General features: G+C 34.0%; 1 protein-coding gene across 9 annotated transcripts in view; it reads right to left on the bottom strand.

Annotated features, from left to right (window-relative positions):
- LRBA (LPS responsive beige-like anchor protein) overlaps positions 1 to 19305 on the bottom strand; it is a 635991-nt gene that overhangs the window by 507735 nt on the left and 108951 nt on the right. For all 9 annotated transcript variants that reach the window (XM_076010592.1, XM_076010588.1, XM_076010587.1 and 6 more), the window contains exons 10-17: positions 17190 to 17387; positions 16882 to 17015; positions 14417 to 14525; positions 13952 to 14104; positions 7968 to 8136; positions 5624 to 5703; positions 4256 to 4318; positions 2289 to 2386 (exon numbers count right to left, since the gene is read on the bottom strand). In XM_076010592.1, coding sequence (XP_075866707.1) covers positions 2289 to 2386; positions 4256 to 4318; positions 5624 to 5703; positions 7968 to 8136; positions 13952 to 14104; positions 14417 to 14525; positions 16882 to 17015; positions 17190 to 17387 — 1004 coding nt within the window. The remainder of the gene's footprint in view (positions 1 to 2288; positions 2387 to 4255; positions 4319 to 5623; positions 5704 to 7967; positions 8137 to 13951; positions 14105 to 14416; positions 14526 to 16881; positions 17016 to 17189; positions 17388 to 19305) is intronic.

The following is a 19305-nucleotide window of genomic DNA, read 5'->3' as shown; positions in this document are numbered from 1 at the left end:
AACATCAACCCTTCTCTACGTCTCCAGGCTGCCAGCCTACCCTACAGATTTTGGATTTGCCGGCCTCCATAATCATGTAAGCTAATTCCTTAAAATAAGTCAATCTCTCTCTCTCTCTTTCTCTCTCTCTCTCTCTCTCTCTCTCTCCCTGTCAATCTCTCTCTCTGTCTCTTCATCTCTCTCCCTTCTCTCTCTCTCTCACATACACACACACAAACACACACTCTATTGGTTTTGATTCTCTGGCGAACTCTGAAAATACATCCCCACTTAAGTATAATGATTAAAGTCATTTTTTACCTTATAGAAAATGTGTATTAAAAGATATCAAATAGGCCAAGCACAGTGGTTCATGCCTGTAACCCAGCATTTTGGGAGGCTGAGGCATGAGGATTGCTTGGGACCAGGAATTCAAGATCAGCCTGGGCAACATAGCAAGACTCTTATCTTTACAAAAAAATTTTCTTTTAAATTAGCCAGGCATGGTGGCACATGCCTATAGTCCCAGCTATTCAGAAGGCTGAGGAAGGATGATTGCTTACACCCAGGAGTTCAAGGCTATACCACCACTACACTCCACCCTGGGTGACAGAGCAAGACCCTATCTCTTAAAAAAAAAAAAAAAGAAAGAAAGATACCAAATAATTTGTAATAGAAGATCACTGTAGGAAATTTATTATAACTAGATGGCTAAATTAGTTACTGTACCTGATCATCCAGCAAAGTAGTTATTAAACTTTTGTGGCCCAGAATCCTTTCCATTAAATGAAACATTGTAAACTTCCTTATAGTAATGTAAAAAAAGTTATTCTGTTTTTATTGTTGATAACTGTTATGGACTAAATGTTTGAGTACTTCCAATATATTGAAGCTCTAACATTAGTATTTGGAGATGGGACCTCTAAGATGGCCTCCAAGGTTAACTGAGGTCAAAAGGGTGGGACACTTATCCAATAGGATTAGTGTCCTTGTAAGAAGAAACACTAGGCCAGGCATGGTGGGTTACACCTGTAATCCCAACACTTTAAGGTCACAGCAGGAGGATCAGGTGAGGTCCAGAGTTTGAAACCAGCCTAAGCAACATAGCAAAAACCCATCTCTACAAAATAAAAAACCAAAAAATTGGCCGGGCGCGGTGGCTCACGCCTGTAATCCTGGCTCTCTGGGAGGCTGAGGCGGGCGGATTGCTCGAGGTCAGGAGTTCGAAACCAGCCTGAGCAAGAGTGAGACCCCGTCTCTACTATAAATAGAAAGAAATTAATTGGCCAAATAATATATATAGAAAAAATTAGCCGGGCATGGTGGCGCATGCCTGTAGTCCCAGCCACTTGGGAGGCTGAGGCAGAAGGATTGCTTGAGCCCAGGAGTTTGAGGTTGCTGTGAGCTAGGCTGACGCCATGGCACTCACTGTAGCCTGGGCAACAAAGCAAGACTCTGTCTCAAAAAAAAAAAAAACTAAAAAATTTGCCAGGTGTGGTGGCTCCTGCCTATAGTCAGTCCTAGCTACTCAGGAGGCTGACACAGGAGGATTCAGGAGTTCAAGGATGCAGTAAGTTATGATCTTGCCACTAAACTCTAAGCCTGGGAAACAATGCGAGACCCTGTCTCTTAGAGAAAAAAAATAAAGGAAGAGACATCAGAAAGGTGACTCATGTGCATACCCACTCTCTCTTTCTCTCTGCCATGTGAGGACAACAGTGAGAGAGAGGATGTAGGCAACCGTAGAGGAGAGCCCTCAGAAGATCCCAACCCTGCTATATACATCTTGGACTTCCAGTCTCCAGAACTGTCAGAAACAAATTTTTGTTGTGTGAGCCACCCAGTCTATGGTATTTGGTTATGGTAGCTCAAGCAACCTAACACAATAATGAGTTGGAAAGGAGGAGTTGGAGAAAGTGGTATTTCAAAGGGAAGACAGAAAGCTCATTTTGAATCACAATTGAATACTACTGTTCTAAAGATAACTCTGCTAAAGAATTTAACAATACAATAGCTCTATATAGCACCCACCTTACAAAATACTGAAATGGGATATATCTGTCTTCACAAATTAAATAATAAACAGGAACACAGGCTCTATAATTAAAGATTCACTGAAAAAATATAATGCATGATATAAATGGATCTTAAATTTTAACTCCTTTCATGCTATAAAGTCATTTCATAATATAATATCAAGTAATCCTTTTCATATTTAAGAACCTTTCTATATTAAGGAAACCTTCCAATATTTCCAAACTAATCTCTTAAATTAAATATATTAAAACTCTTGATATATTAACTCTTACCGTAACCCATTCCTTTGGTCAAATGCAGGAATCATAGAATTAGGATGTTCTGACATTAATGCAACAAGCAGCTGTAGGACATCCATGAGATTGTCATCCTACAATCATTTTAGAAATTTAAAAATAAAAATGAAGTAAAAACAACTTATTTGAATAATGAATACTTCTGAAACAGAAATTTCAACTTCAGAAAAATAAGTAGACATATCTGCAATATATATTTATTTGTAACAAACTGTGTTCTTTTAAATATACACATTCATCTCTATAACTCTAAATACACATCATCAAGTAGTCAAACAATTTCTTAATCAAACAAATAAAATACCTTTTATCTTATATTGAATCAAGATTTCCTAAAACATAATCTACAGAAACAGTCGATCTGACGTAAAGACTTTTTTTTTTAAAGGAAGGTTTATATACCAAGAAATTGAGAGGAAAGAGGAAAATAAATTGTTCTTTTTTATTACAGCAAAACATATTAGAGCCTTTAATACACTAATAAATGTTGTAAATCTAGTGGTTGTAGTGAGGGTAACATATAATATACCATTTTCTAAACTTATTTAACCTGGAATATTTTGATCACTGTACCTCTCAAGAAACTAGTTCTAAAAGAACACTTTTTAGGGAAATAAAAACTGGATAATTCTCATATACAGTATTATATACTGTCAGTATTAAAGATGAAGATGATCAATAAACATTTTTTGAGCCAAGATACTACTATATGTGGTACAATTTGAGAACATTTTCAGAATGTCAGCACCGAAGCATATATGAGTTCTAGACCCAAAAAAATCTTCATGAAAACCCCTCGAAGCCTTTGTTGGATATTCCAGTATATATACATATATATTAGGGGCAACTTGGGCAATACTGACCCACAAAGGAAAAGGGAAGCAGCTATCAAAGGTTAGTTGACTGAGATGCACTGACTCTAGGTTTTCCTTCATTGCTTTTGAAGTTTTGCTATGGCAACTATTTGTACTCTAATTTTCAGTAAGTTAACAATCTAGAGCTAGGACACTGAATCTTGGAAAAAGTATTATTTGGAGGACCTGAAAGGTCCCCGAAAACAGAGGACCACTGGGACTTCCAGTTTATCTCTTATAAAGTACATTTGGTCTCTTAGGGTTAATAAAAAACAAAATCACATATAATAACATATTGCTAGTAAATTCTATTGAAAACTCTTGGCTATTATTCAAGTCAGGAAAATCTTTAAAAAATAACAGAATACCCCACTCAAAAGAAAAAATATCAAAATCAGTTAATGATTTTGAGTCAAATATGATCTAATCAAGAAATTTAAGCCATTACTTTATGCCCCAATTAACAGATATGTCCAACCATTATCTCTCATTTATTATTAAAGAAGGCACCATTCCATACCAAAATACATTTATTCAGAATATAATACTATAAAAATGCAAATTACCATTTAAAATGTTGTGACATACATTATCCCATCAATTGCTAAATTTAACTTATTTATGTCTTAATTTAATCATGATATTTCAACCTACTTAATTTTAAACCACATAATTTTAAATTACATTACAAACAAGTTATTTAACTTAATATTTGAACATGCAAAGTCAGTCAGAAGATTGTGAATTCTTAAAATCCAATCCTTTTCAGTCATTTTCACAATCTATTTTTCCATTTGTTACATTGGTTCCTGGAAATATACTAAAGTATGCTTTCGTATACTTTATTATTAATTCAATGAAATTTAATTTTAACACTGTTTAAATCCTTTCATGATTATTATCTCAAGAGCCATTAAATAAAGGATATTTAAATGAAAATTGCCAGGATTTAGTTCCTAAATAGATATATTTACTCCTCATTACAGTTAATATATAATTAGTAGAGATTTTCTTAAATTTTTACATTTAAAAAAGTCTATAATGCAGCTTCAAAAAATAAAATCCCAAAATATGAAATTCAAATATTACCTCATGCATAGTCAGTAGATAATTAAGAATGGCCTGTAATTCATCTTCTTTTACTCCAGAATCCTTTAAAAACATAATACAAGTACCTTATGCTTATGTTTTTTTAAAAAAAAATTTCAAGAGGGAAATTATACACATAGATTTGTCAAGTTGATCATCTGCTATAAATATAAAAAGATAATGTAATATGGAATCTAAATTTAAAATAAAAACCTGAGGAAGCACTAAAGACAAACAGTATTCAAAACTGTAGAAGTCAAAAGAGATTTAACATCACTATCCCGTTTTCAACCCTTTATATAATAGGATAGCCTACTTAGTAAAGCTACCGAATCCTGAAGTAGGCAAAAATAATAAGTAATGATAAATAAAAGAGTAATAGCCATACCTACCAATCCTCTAAATACAGAAGATATACTTTTTATTTAAGATTAAATTTAGAGGATAAAATGAACAGTTTCTAAAATTATCAAGTTTAAATGTAAAGTACATAAATAATTTCGTAGGGGAAAACATAGCACTTTTAAATATGAGCTCAGAATGAAATTTTCAACATACTCTATCAATATATGAATCATTTTTAAAAGCTACAGTCTCAAAAAATAAACAAGAAAGAGAACTGGCAAACAAAAAAAGGAAAAACTAGAAATGAGTAGAAAAACAGAGACAATTCAAGAAATTTTTTTAAATAAATGGAAATAAAGTATTTGAGTTAAAAAGGTATACTAAAAGTTAAATCCACTTGCCACAATCTTATGTGACAGCTAATAAAGCATTATAAAGTAAAGAATAAAAAATAAAATTATATAGGAAAATAGTGAATAAAATATTAACAAATACATTTATATATTGCTATCTTATAATACCAAAATGCCTTCTTTAAAAATAGTATTAAATTTTGCTTTCTTCTGTAATAGAATGAAATCAATGTGATCATTTCTAAAGGCTGCCATACTTATCTAGTATATTTGTACAGAAATATTATTTCTCAAAATCGGAATGTCAGATACAAGGAGTTCTCTAAAAATGAAACCTCCTTTAATATCTTTGTTGAATACTGTATTGCCAGGGCCAAGAATAGTACCAAATAGTTAACAGAAACTCAGTAGTTATTCGCCGAATGAAAGAAAGAAAACACTTGAACTCCTACAGAAATTAATATAACATACATTACAATTACCAATCTCCAGTTATGGAATTATTTATGTCATATATGCCAAAAGAAAGAACCAAAAAACAAACAAGGAGACAAACATCTTTCAAAAGACTTTCCAATGTGTCATAAAAAAGAATAAATAAACGAAGACTGTATTTCATATTATATGCTACATTACACAGCATGCTATAGGATAAGCAATATGAACTCACCTTCATCACTAATTGTTTAATGAACATCAATAAGAATGCTCGCAGAGAAAGTATTTCTTTTTGATTAGGTCGTGGTCCATCTTTAAAAAAAATACACATACACACACTCAGTATTTCAAGATCTCAAAGCTGTCTAATTATAAAATTCTCATTCCCAATAACTTTTCCATTTATTTATAAGAAACATAAAGGTCAGTCTTCTAAAGAATAACCTCTCTTTTATGGTTCTAGAAAGACAAGCATTCAATCTCACATGTAAGTATATACAATACTCCAAATGTACAAAATAGGTTATGTTAAAACTATAATGAAGAACTTTGTACTTTGAATAGGTCGAAGAATTTCCAAAACATAAAAATGAACTAACACAATTTGTATCAAAAATAATACATACTTATGTTTTGTTTTAAGACTCTTTGAGAGTATATAGTAAGATAACAGAAGTTTAAAAAGTAAAAAAGGGAAATCTAAACTTTGAACATTAATACTATATGTGAATTCAGTATGAAAAAATTTTCTCCTATTGTTACCACTGTATGAGCTAATACAAAAATCTCAAAAAAGAGTGCCTCACAACACAGTATCATTCATGAAGAAAGGAAACATTATGTTGACTACCTCTGACATCTCATTCTCTGCTTCGGAAAGTCCTTGGTCACACATGGCTCACATTAAGTCAATTTTCATGTCTCAAATATATAATTTCCAAGTAGAAAGCTTTTGAAACCAAACACCCATTGTTCTAAGATCCTACGTGACAGGACTGCTTGCCTCATATAATTCATGATTTTTCTCCCACTTATCACTATTTACAGCTAGTTCCTAGACCACCAAAGCATAGGACCACCATGACCTTGAACAGATCAATTAAAATACAAAGAAAATTGTTTAAAATTTGTTCCACATTATGATTTCTTGACCAAGAATTGGCTACAGAGTTAGACTAGAATCACAAAATTTGTCCAGCTCTCTCATTTGAAGTGTAAGACTTTCCCAAGGTCTCTAGTCAGTTACAAAATGAAGGCCAGAATATAAAACTTGCACCTAAGACAGTACATGATACACCTAGAGGCACCACAAAATAGTCACCAGGACATTCTTACCTGGTTCTAGATCTGCCGCAATCTTGCCAGCTTAAATAAATCATATAACTTTTTTGTAGCCTCATAGCTTTCTAAATTAGATACCATATTCTGTGAGAATAAATCAAGTTTATTTTGAAAGTGATATAAAAAGAATTATACAAATATGAAACCTTAACCTTGTCTTTGTAAATCACGAACAACCAAAGCCTTTGACCACAATCAGAATACATGTTATCTGTCTCCCCGGTACCTATTTCCTAATTTGAAGCAACAGCCCTTAATTTTTATCAAGGGACTGATGTCATCTTCACTCTCAAACCATGTATTTCAATATGGGGGGTGCCTCCATGTCTGAGCAATCAGAACAATTACTGGCACAGGGATGGGCATATGCTACAATTAGAGCCAATTAGCAACAATGAGACTAAAAGAGATTTTTGCTGAAATACTTCATATAGGAAGATGCTCTTTTGCTAGATTTAAAGTAATGAGGATGTGAAGGTGTACTGGCTGCTTGCTACTACAAGAGAGAGAATATGTGAAAACAGCCAACACAGAAGAAGAACTGGTAAATATGGAGAGACAAATTAGATTCTACAGCCATATTCTGAATATGTGTACCTACTTGCACCTGAAACTGCCAGTTTATATAAGCTCATTAATTCCCTTTTTATTGACATAAGCCAGTTTGAAGGAGGTTTTACAATAGTTACAACCAAAAGAACCACCATGTGTCAAAAGTTTTATTTTGACCTCATCTATGAACTGCTGACATGACAAAAGAATATTATCCTTTCAGTAAGTTAGTCCTGAGTATGCATGAAAGTACTGAAATTTTGTAATTTCATTATATCTTCAAGAAAAAAGATACCCCCTACTTGTGCAAGAAATCTCTGTCTCCCCAAAACACTATTTTCAATGAATCTCATTGTGATAATTGATTTTGGCATCAATACCAATAAATAATAATTTCTTCTCATTTTCAGTGCCTTACAACTATATCCCAGTCACATTTGCTCCCCAAACAATTCATACCTGCACAAGTAGTGTTCTTCCACACAAGTAGCAAGTTATTAACCTATAGCAACCACAATTTAGGACAAACTATTTAAATTATCGAAGAGATTAAAATAAAATTCTGCCATAATAAGATTTAGAAGAACTGCTGAATAATATGATAGTATAGGTTAAAACAAAAAAGAAAAACCAAAATCCTGATTTGGCATATGTGTAACATAATATATACAGAGATAATATACCTAGTCCTTTTGGAGTGATACCACTTCGATCCTGAGGATTCACTGTCCAGTAGTAGTACTTTAGAGTGTGCATGATGAGAAGCACTGTTCCAACTCTCCGAATGGTGTTATATATGTTGACTGTACCAATGAATTCCGTGGACAGATAAGTATAGAGCATCAACTGAACCTATACAATCAAAATGAAGAACTTAAAGACACCCGCCAGCATTTTACCCCTGTTTCTAGTAACACCCTCAGGCTGCCTACTTGTTCCAAAAAGTAAGATGCTGAGTTTGACGATAACATCCATGTTAGATAACACATATCCACTGACAAACAAGCGCACACACACACACACACACACACACACACACACACACACACAATGGCTCTAAAAATCTGCCAGCAACCACAGCCTAGTACTTATAGGAGGAAAACATAAGGACCCCTTTTTATTGTACTCTCATGTTGAAATCAATAATTTTTCATTTTATTGTTAGTGGATATGTTTTATAACTTAAATAACTTTAAGTACAGCATATATACTCTCTCCTTGATCACTGATCACTTACAACTGAACATTTATGTTACCTTCCATATTAAAGGAATTTTCATTTTCAACCATGATGGGAAAATACGATTCAGGAATTAATGAGATCTGGCTCATAAGAACATTATTTTGTTGTATAACCCAATATTACTATATTAAAGACAGAAACAGGAATTTGCAGAGTTTTTCTCTGAAGGAATGTGTGGACTCAATGGTTCACTTATTAGAGGCTGTATCATGGGAGAGCTCCCAAATCTCCAGTAGGAATGTTTTCCAGGAAGGCTTCCCAGTATCTCAAAATCTGTGAGCTTCCCTGTGTCTTGAAAGACAAGACAAGGCAAATATGGCCCACAGGATGGGAACCAGAAACAATGAGTGCACTTTGCCCAGAGATGTGTCCTGGTGGTTATAAACAACCTGTTTTATAGAAATGGGCTTCCTGCTCTCTCCTGTCTGTCTACCTTTAAGTCCGCCATAACTGATCAAAGAAATATTGAGTCATTATACCTCTTTTGTTTTACCTCTGTCCATTGACAACTACCTCTTAGAACTTAGAAGCTAGCCTCTGAAAGACGTTGTACCTGTTTGTTCATCTAGATAGATTAGAAGCCCCTTGAGAGGGCTTTTGACCCTAACGCACTACCTGTATCCCCTAGCAACTGCATTCCCTGATATGCAAATATGTCACCCTGACAACTGGTAATTGATGTCTGTGATTATAAAAACCTATATGAATCTAACCATATTGCTGTCATTTATGGAGATATGCCAGTCTCCTAGATACTCCCCACTGTGTTATATCTGATTTTATATATATATATATATATATATATATATATATAAAGCTATAAACTATACCTTAGTCTCTATGTATTCTTTTATTTCTCTTTGTTGCCTATCAATTTCCTTATCCTCTGTGGTGATCCCTACCTTATGGACTTGGCTCCATGGGGAGAAGTAGCTAATCTCCTCATGGGCCTACCTCAAATACTACTCTCACCCCACAAACTCTGCAAGATACCTCAGTGTCACCTAGGGATTTCTTTAGTGAGGAAAAATTAGGTAGCTATCTTCCAGATGCCTTACAAATAAATAATCAAGGCTAAATGTATTAGAATCTCAATGAGTAATCCTACATGGTAAAAGCTGGAAGATTCTGAACCACTTAAAAGTGGGGCTTAGAAGATGATTGTAATCTAGAAAACCATACATATGTTGTGATCCACTGATTTGCAGCAAGATAACATTATTTTGATGTAGCTACTGTTGTTCAAATGGATAGGCCCAATCTATTTCTCATTAAGGCAATAAAACACTTTCTATGACAGTTCAAATTCCTAACCACATTATTTCACTCATTCTGTAAATATTTACATCCAACTATACACATAGCACTGTATGATGGGAATACAATAGCACATACGCTGTCTGTCCCTCAGCAGCTGAAATACAGTGAAGATGAAAAATGCACATAACTTTAAGCAAAAAATATCAAAGATAATAAATACACTTACCAAAACATAAAAAAAAAGGTCATGAGGCAATATGTAATTAATTGAGTGGCATAGAGCTATTAAATACTATGAATTCAGAGGACAGAGAAACTATTTTGGGATAAGCTAAAATAGTGAAGAAACCCTTCAGTGATAAAGTAGATATTAAAGTAGGCTCTGAAGATGAACAGTAGGATAGACAAAATAAGAAAGGAAATTTCAAGCAAGCAAAATGGTGGTTGAAATAAAAGGTTTTCCTAGGTCTAGGACAACAGTTTTCAATCCTGACTGCACATTAAAATAACTAGAAAACGTTTTTTTAAAAAATATGCTGATGCCTGGGTCTCATACCAGACCATTGTGATCAGAATCAGGAATGGAAGCGGTGGGATTTTGGCTTTGGGTTTTGGGGGTTTTTGTTTTTTTAGAGAAGGGGTCTCGCTCTGTTACCCAATCTGAAGTACAGTAGCACGATCCTATCTCACTGCAGCTTTGAACACCTGGGCTCAAGCTATTCTACCACTTCAACCTCCCAAGCAGCTGGGACTATAACCAAGCTGGTTTTGTTTTTAAAAACCTCCCCACTCATTCTGTTGGAAGCCAAGATGGAGAACCACTACTCTAGGCAACCCTTTTTATACCTGCCTATTCCACTGAGGATATTTGAGTTTTTAAACTAGAGAATTTACAAAGGAGAATCTACAGAAAGGCTTCATACTAGAGAAGGGACTAGTTCATTCTGAAAACAATGGGAAACAATCAAAAGTCTGAGGCTAAGAAATGATTGGATGAGAGTCATAATGTTGAGAACATATTGGAATTTTGGCAGAAAAATGATAAATTAGACAAAGAAATAGAAACTGGAGAAGGTCTATTCAGAATGATACTGTGGTAAAAGAAAACGATATAATAACAACATACAGAAGTGGAAAAACAAACACCAGATATACTCTCTAATCATGGGAACAGAGGGAAGTAAGAGTCATTAGAAATCAAGAAGAGGGGACAAGGGGCAGGGCAGGAGTAAAAACCTACCTAGCAGGTACAAGGAACACTATTTGGGTGATGCACACACTAATATCCCTGACTCAAGCATTATAAAAGCTATCCATGTAACAAAAATATTTGTACCCCCTTAATATTTTGAAATTAAAAATATATAGAAATGAATAAAAGTGAAGCCCTCAAGATTAATCACATGCTGATTATAAATAAACCTTCCCTCATTCACTCATTATACATTTCAATAGCTACACAAATTATGTTTTTTCCCACTAGATCCAAATTCTATGAAGGCAAGAATCAAGTCTATCTTGTTCACCACTGTATCCATAGTGCCCAGCCTAGTCAGTCAATAAATACTTGCTAATTAAACAAAGGACCACTGCAGCCAAGAAAATTCCTCTCTCCTGCTAGGTCATTAAAAAAATTCTAAGATAAAAGGAAATAACAAATCACTATTAGCTCTCTTTTCCAAAACAAAGCTTTTCATATTCACACATCCATATCTTCAACTGTGGTAACCAGAGGTGGATTAACCATGAAACTAATAAAGCTTAAACTTTATGACCACTCATGTATACATGTTCCTTCCAAGACCCTAAACTTAATTTTGTATGCCTTATATTGTATTCTTTTTTTTAAAGAGCTCCCCTCATGGTAAACTATACGACCTTCAAGTTCAACAAAATTTGGACCTGCCCTTTGTTATAACTACCTTTATAATAAAAGCCGGTAAAACCCTCATGGATATACAAAGCAGATGGCTGAAACAGAAGGAAAGTTTAATATTATCAAATCAATTGCATATTCTAAAAAGGAAATTAAGGAAAGTTATTAAAAAGCAGAAAGTAAGAAACAGAGTGTAATAATATTAGGAATCTAAGAAAATCATATGATGAAATAAAAAAATATTCCCCTACAACTAAGTATCTAATAAGAGGCTTTCTGAACACATCAAAAGAGACACAAAGTCTTACAAATATGCTGGTTAGTAAGACAAAAAAGTGTCTAGTAAAAAGGTCTAAAAAGTAACTTGAAACAATCCTTGAAAAGAAATAAGACTAAGGGTCATGGAAGAAAAAGAGGTCAAATTTAACCTGGAGATAAAAAGCTACAACCTCCAGCTGACTCCTTTGATTATTTCCAAATGGCAATCAAAGTCAGCAGCTGTTTTTCTCTTTAACATTTGAAAAGACCAGCTGAAAATATGATATTATGACTCCAGAAAAGCAAAAAAAAAGTCTGCAGACATTTTTTCCTGACAACTAGAATAAGTATGTGCTATTGCAACCAAAACAATGATATACACTGCAAGTGGACCAAAAGAGGAAGGGGGAGAGATGAAAATAATAGGTTCGAAATAACACAGTGTCTAACAAAACTTATAGATAAGATGGATACAATTAAGCAATTTAATAAAAATTTCTCTGTTCAAATCCTGCTTAACACTACCACTACTGAATTTTTAGGATAATTTAATACAACATTAGGATTTATTAAAGATAGTTCAAACACCTGATCACAAACTCATTCATATTCACATAGAAGTATATGGTTTGTTGTTATAAAACTAAAAATAAATTATTTTGTACAAACATAATATGTTTTTATAATGTGAATTAATGTGAAATTAAAATGATTAAATGAGATCAGTACTGATACTGCCTTCAAGAAAAACTGACATTTCAGGCCGGGCGCTGTGGCTCACGCCTGTAATCCTAGCTCTTGGGAGGCCGAGGTGGGCGGATTGCTCAAGGTCAGGAGTTCAAAACCAGCCTGAGCAAGAGCGAGACCCCGTCTCTACTATAAATAGAAAGAAATTAATTGGCCAACTGATATATATATAAAAAATTAGCCGGGCATGGTGGCGCATGCCTGTAGTCCCAGCTACTCGGGAGGCTGAGGCAGAAGGATCACTCAAGCCCAGGAGTTTGAGGTTGCTGTGAGCTAGGCTGACGCCACGGCACTCACTCTAGCCTGGACAACAAAGTGAGACTCTGTCTCAAAAAAAAAAAAAAAGAAAAGAAAAAGAAAAACTGACATTTCAGCTGTACCTGTAAGAATAAAACTCAGTAGTTCATTGTGTTGGTGGAAGGCAAAAGTGTGTAAAAAATAGGGAGAAAGCAGAAGCAGAGTTAGTCGTTAAATAATGGAAAACAGGCCGGGCGTGGTGGCTCACACCTGTAATCCTAGCATTCTGGGAGGCCGAGGCAGGCGGATTGCTCGAGGTCGGGAGTTCAAGCCTGAGCAAGAGTGAGACCCCATCTCTACTATAAATACAAAGAAATTAATTGACCAACTAATATATAGAGAAAAAATTAGCTGGACATGGTGATGCATGCCTGTAGTCCCAGCTACTCGGGAGGCTGAGGCAGCAGGATCACTTCAGCCCATGAGTTTGAGGTTGCTGTGAGCTAGGCTGATGCCATGGCACTCACTCTAGCCTGGGCAACAGTGTGACTCTGTCTCAAAAAAAAAAAAAAAAAAAAAAAGAATGGAAAACAAAAGATTTATAGATATATATATAGAGAGAAAGAGAGTATAGATATATGTGTGTATTTGCAATAGAACAGAGCTACAGTTGCTATGAAACATTATATCTACATTGGAACTGTCCAACTTTGATTTATATTTAGTAAACAAAACCTCCCTCAAGTAAAACTTTATTAGATTTATTATCAGAATGTAAAGACCATAGCTCTATTTTTAAAATTATGACATTGCTTTACAAAAAAGAAAGAAAATATACATATATTTTTACAGCAAGAAAAAATATGTATATACTGCCTTACAATTTTTCCTGAAAGGAAAAAAGTAGGCTTAGTCAATAAAAGGCAACCCACTGAAACTTTACATAGTAATATATAAAAGGATAAAAGAAAATCCTTAAAATTATCACTCTTCTCAAGCAAAAAGACTTAGCAAACATAGTAACACAAAGTCAATACACAGATTACCTTGGCTGGGGTATGAATCCATATAGCAGGGTTAAGAAGAATGTGATCACACAATTGCTTCAGTAGGGGCATCCCATTCTGCAGATTACTCAGATATTTTGAAAATGCAAGGCAAAGTTCAAGTACTGATCTGCTGACATGAGATTTGGAAGACTGCAAAAAAAGTAGTTCAAAGATAACTATTAGTACTAATCCAAAGCAAGACAAGTAAATTACAAGCTGTCAATACCAAAAGAAAGTTGGCCCACAAACTATGCTCAAAGTTAAAGATGCTATTAAGCTCACTACCAAATTTCTTTAACAGAGGAATGGAGGCAAGGTAAAACAACAAAATGTTATTTTAATTTAGGTAATTTTCTATAAAAGGAGACATATTTGCAGACAGGATTCCTTAGCCTCTTAGAAGAACAAGTACATGGCCTACAAATTAAGAATCAAAAATGTAAAAATCATTTCATACTTTACCTTTTCAAGACTATATCCTATTACCAAGAAGCCCTTACAGGCAAGCATCTGCTCTTGCATAGCAATTGAGTTCTTCAACAACTCCATGATAAAAGCTAGCAAGGTTGAACTAGAATATAAAAAAGGCAATGGTTTGAAAAAACATATTTTATTTTTAAAAATTAGGTTACACAGATGCAGCCTTCCATTTACCTTAATAGAAAGTTGTCCATTTCAAAGAAATTAAAGTTTCAAAACTGCCTAGAACATTATATCAGAACTAGATTTTTAATGTAGGATTAGAATTTACTCAAATATTTATTTTCATATACTTTATCAAAACATTAATAGGCAAATTACTTAGAAACAACAAATATGCATGATATAAAGAAAAATGAGCAATGTCCAAAAACAATAGAAATAGTTAATAAATATATATATTAAGGTCTTAAAGAATAGATGTAACTTAGATAAGCAAGGATATTCGATTGTGAAGGGTTAGGGTCAAAAGGAGGGAAAAGATAGTGGAGCAAACAGACTAAGGTATAAATCCCCAAAATGTGTTAAAGCAGCAATCCCCAACCTTTTTGGCACCAGGTTTCATGGAAGACAATTTTTCCACAGACCAGGGCATGGCGGAGGGGGTAGGGGAGATGGTTTGGGAATGATTCAAGTACATTATATTTATTGTGCAGTCAAACCTCTCTGCTAATGATAATCTGTACTTGCAGCCATTCCCCAAAGCTAGCATCACCATCTCAGCTCCACCTCAGATAATCAGGCATTAGATTTTCATAAGGGGCACACAAACTAGATCACACACACACACACACACACACACACACACACGCACGCAGTTTACAGTAGGGTTTGCACTCGACTCCTATGAGAATCTAATACTTCCTATGAGAATCTAATACTGCTGCTGATCTGACAGGAGGCAAAGCTTATGCAGTGATGTAAGCAATCAGGAGTGACTGTAAATACAGATGAAGCTTCCCTTGCTTGCCTGCCTCTCACCTCCTCCTGTGTGGCCTGTTTCCTAACAGACCACTGGTACCCATGTCAGGGCCTAGAGTTTGGGGACCTCAGTGTTAGGGGTGGTCCAGACTGGCCTAGTTTGAATAGAGCAGAGAGTACATACATGAAGGGGAAGATAAGAAAGTAAAGTTAACTTAGAATAAGCTTGAGGTCCTTGAACAGTAATGTTAGAAGTTTGTTCACTATCCCAAAAAACAAAATCATAATTCTCCAGTTGAAGGCTTAAAATTGAATAGGGACTACAACCGCACTCCACTACCCATAATTTTTAGGGACACCAAAAAGGGAAAGGAATAAGATCAGCTATTGCCACCTTCTCAAAGGCTCTGAGAGATTCCCACACACAAAAAAGAGAAAACATGACTGGCAGCCAGGGAGGAAGGAAGGGGGGGAGGCAGGGAGGGAGGGAAGAAGGAAAAAAAGAGGGAAGGAGGGGAGGAAGGGAGGCAGGCAGGTAGGCAGGTGGGAAGGAGGGAAGGAAGGAAGAAAGGAGGGAAGGGAGAAAGGAAGGGAGGGAGGGAAGGCAGGCAGGCAGGCAGGTTTGTTAAAGCAGGACAAAAAAATTCTATGAAGTATTAATATGTCAAGGGTAATTTAATTTTGATATTTTAAAACATAGTTGACAAATACCTTATTACATTTTTGAAAAAGAAAAAAAAAGGAAGTTCTGTTGCCTAAAAATAATCTGGAGAAAACTATTCCATCATTAATTAAATATACTGGTAATGGGCATGAAGATATGTATTAATATAAAAGCAGAGATTAAAGGGAGAATTTTAAAATGGGAGAATATAAAACTCATTTAAATTTCTCAAATCATAAATGAAACAATTGTTTTACTATACATAATTTCACTAGACTATATAGCCATGAGAAATTCATTTAAACATCTTCTCCCACATTTTTATAACTTATCCTAGAATTCATATGCCTCCCTCTGCCTTTTTTAGACTCAACATTACAGCAAAGGAAACAAAATGTGTGAAATGTATGATCTAATTTAAAAAAAAAAAAAGACAATCACCTCATATAACACCACAGAAAATTTTAGCTTTCAATTACATACAGGCAATCAGTAATAGATAATTAAAATATAAAAGGCTGAATTTCCATAATAAATCACTTCCAAATAAGAATTTTAAATATTTTGAAATTAAAACTATAGACAAAAATGTTTTCATTTTTGATAAATCCGTTATCAACATTTATAACTTTATTCTAAAACAATTTTATGGTTTCTTAAAGCTTCCATATTTCTTAAAACAAGAATTTAAAGTATTACTAATATAGTTGATATGGATTTATAATATTATTTATAGCTCACAAATTTCTTTAAACTATTTTGACTCCACAACAAACCTGAAAGGCAAATAATGTATTGTGTAGCTCAACAGGGATGAAAGTAACTCTCACACCAAATTACAGAAAAAAATAAAGGCACTCACCAGATAGTCAAATCAACCTCATCAGACAAATATTGTCGATAGTCCAACTGTGCAAAAAGTGGAAACAGCACTTGTACTCCTCCAATTGAATGCATAGCACTTTGGATAGAATGTGTTAGAACCGCCTTCACATCCTTGTAAAATAAAAAGCACCATAGAGATTTAAATGATTTCTTTTCCAAAACTATTAAAAAGCACAATGGTAATTACGGAACACTAAAATATGACATTCCATGTGTTTAATAAAAGCTGCTAAATACACCTCAATAATACATCCAAAAATTACCATTTAAATTATTCTCAAATACCTGGAGCATGAGTGCATGTGGTGAATGAACAAAAATGGAAGGATTGTCCTTAGGAGATGATTCCAGGCACAGCTGGGCATCTGTAGCCCTTGGATTGTAAGTGAAGGCAATGGCACTAGAGAGTTTGCCATCATACAATAAAAGTTTGTGATGCTCAGCAAGGAAAAGGTCACTTTCTGCTTTGAATTTAAATGTACCCTAAGAAAAAAGAGAACAGTTAAAATATAATAGTATATCATGAAAAGACAATCTGATACAAATTACCACAGATATAAAATTTTAAAGAGACATACCAATGATGATTTTTCTAATAATATTAAAGAGGACCCTTCACTGTTTACTTCTATAATGAGATAAATTTATTTGAAAGCTGTAATGGAAATCAAGTGAACTTGACATTAAAACCTTACTTTAAAAAAATGTAAAACTTTGTGCTTTATGGGTGTATTTTGTCTTGTTTTCTTATATTTTGTCTTTTTTAAAAATTGTGATAAAAAGCACACAACATACAACTTACCACCTTAAGCATTAAGTGAATAATTCAGTAATGTTAACTATATTCACATTGTTATACAACAATCTCTAGAACTTTTATATCTAACAAATATGAAACTCTATAGACATTGAACTTCCCATTTCCCACTCCCTACCCCAACCTCTGGCAACCACAATTCTATTTTCTGTTTCTATGAATTTGACTCTTTTATACACCTCATGTAAGTGGAATCATACATTATTTCTCTTTTTACAACTAGTGTAGTTCACATAGTACAATGTCCTCAAGATTCATCTATGTTGTTGCATGTGACAGGATTTCCTTTTTTTTTTTAAAGGTGAATAATATTCCATTGTGTGTGTATATCACGCTTTATCCATTCATCTGCTGATGGGCATTTGTGTTACTTCTATCTCTTAGCTACCACGAATAATGCTGCTATGAACATAGGTGTGAAAATATCTTTGTAATTTTGCTTTTAATTCTTTTGTATATATCTCACAAGTGCGATACTGGATCATATAGTAATTCTATTTTTAATTTTTTGATGAACTTCTATAATACTTTACATAGTAGTTGTACAATTTTACATCCCCATCAACAGTACACAAGAGTTCCAATTTATCCACATTCTCACCAGCACTGTTTGTTTTTTAGTGACCATCCTAAAGGGTGTGAGGTGATACCTCATTGTAGTTTCAGTTAGCATTTCTCTAATGACTAGTGACACTGAGCATTTTTTCATTTTATATATTCTTTAGAGAAATGTCTACTGAACTCCTTTGACCATTGTTTAAATTAAAAAATTATTTTTTATTTTTTGTTGTTGAGTTGTAGGATTTCTTCCTATATTCTGGATATTAGCCCCTTATCAGATATATAATTTCCAAAGATGGTCTCCCATTCTCTAGGTAACCTTTTCATTCTCTTGTTTCCTTTGTTGTGCAAAACTTTTTAAGTTTGACATTATCTTATATATGTTTTTGCTTTTTTCATATTCAAGACACCAAATTTGAATTCCCAAATCTGATGTTATGAAGATTTCTTCCTTTCAGGAATTTCATAGTGCTAAGTCTTACTTTGGGGTCTTTAGTCCATTTCAAGCTAATTTTTGTACATGGCGTGAAGTAAGAGTCGAACTTTATTCTTTTGTATATGGATATCCAGTTTGCCCAACACCACGTATTAAAGACACAATCCTTGCCCAATATGCAACACTGGCTCCCTTATCGAAGATCATTTAACCATATATGCAAAAGTTTATTTCTGGACTCTCTATTTTGTTCCATTGGTCTGTATGCCCATCTTTAAGCAAATCTAACAATGTTTTTATTAATGTAACTACATAGTAAGATTTGAAATCCAAAAGTATAAAGCCTCCAATTTTGTTCTTCCTTTTCAAGATTATTTAGTTATGGAGAATCTCTTGAGATTCCATATGAATTTTAGGATAGTTTCTCGATTTATATAAGAAATGTCATTGGGATTTTGATAGGAATTGCACTGAATTTGTAAATTGCTTTGGTAGTATGGACTTTTAACAATATCGTCTTCTCCATGAACACAGGATGTCTTTTGTTTGTGTGTTCTTTAATTTTTTCATCAACATTTTAGACTTTT

The sequence above is a fragment of the Microcebus murinus genome, chromosome 15, assembly GCF_040939455.1.
Source record: "Microcebus murinus isolate Inina chromosome 15, M.murinus_Inina_mat1.0, whole genome shotgun sequence".
NCBI lineage: Eukaryota > Metazoa > Chordata > Mammalia > Primates > Cheirogaleidae > Microcebus > Microcebus murinus.
Note: the sequence above shows the minus strand (reverse complement) of the source record. Positions and strands in the feature narration are given on the sequence as shown.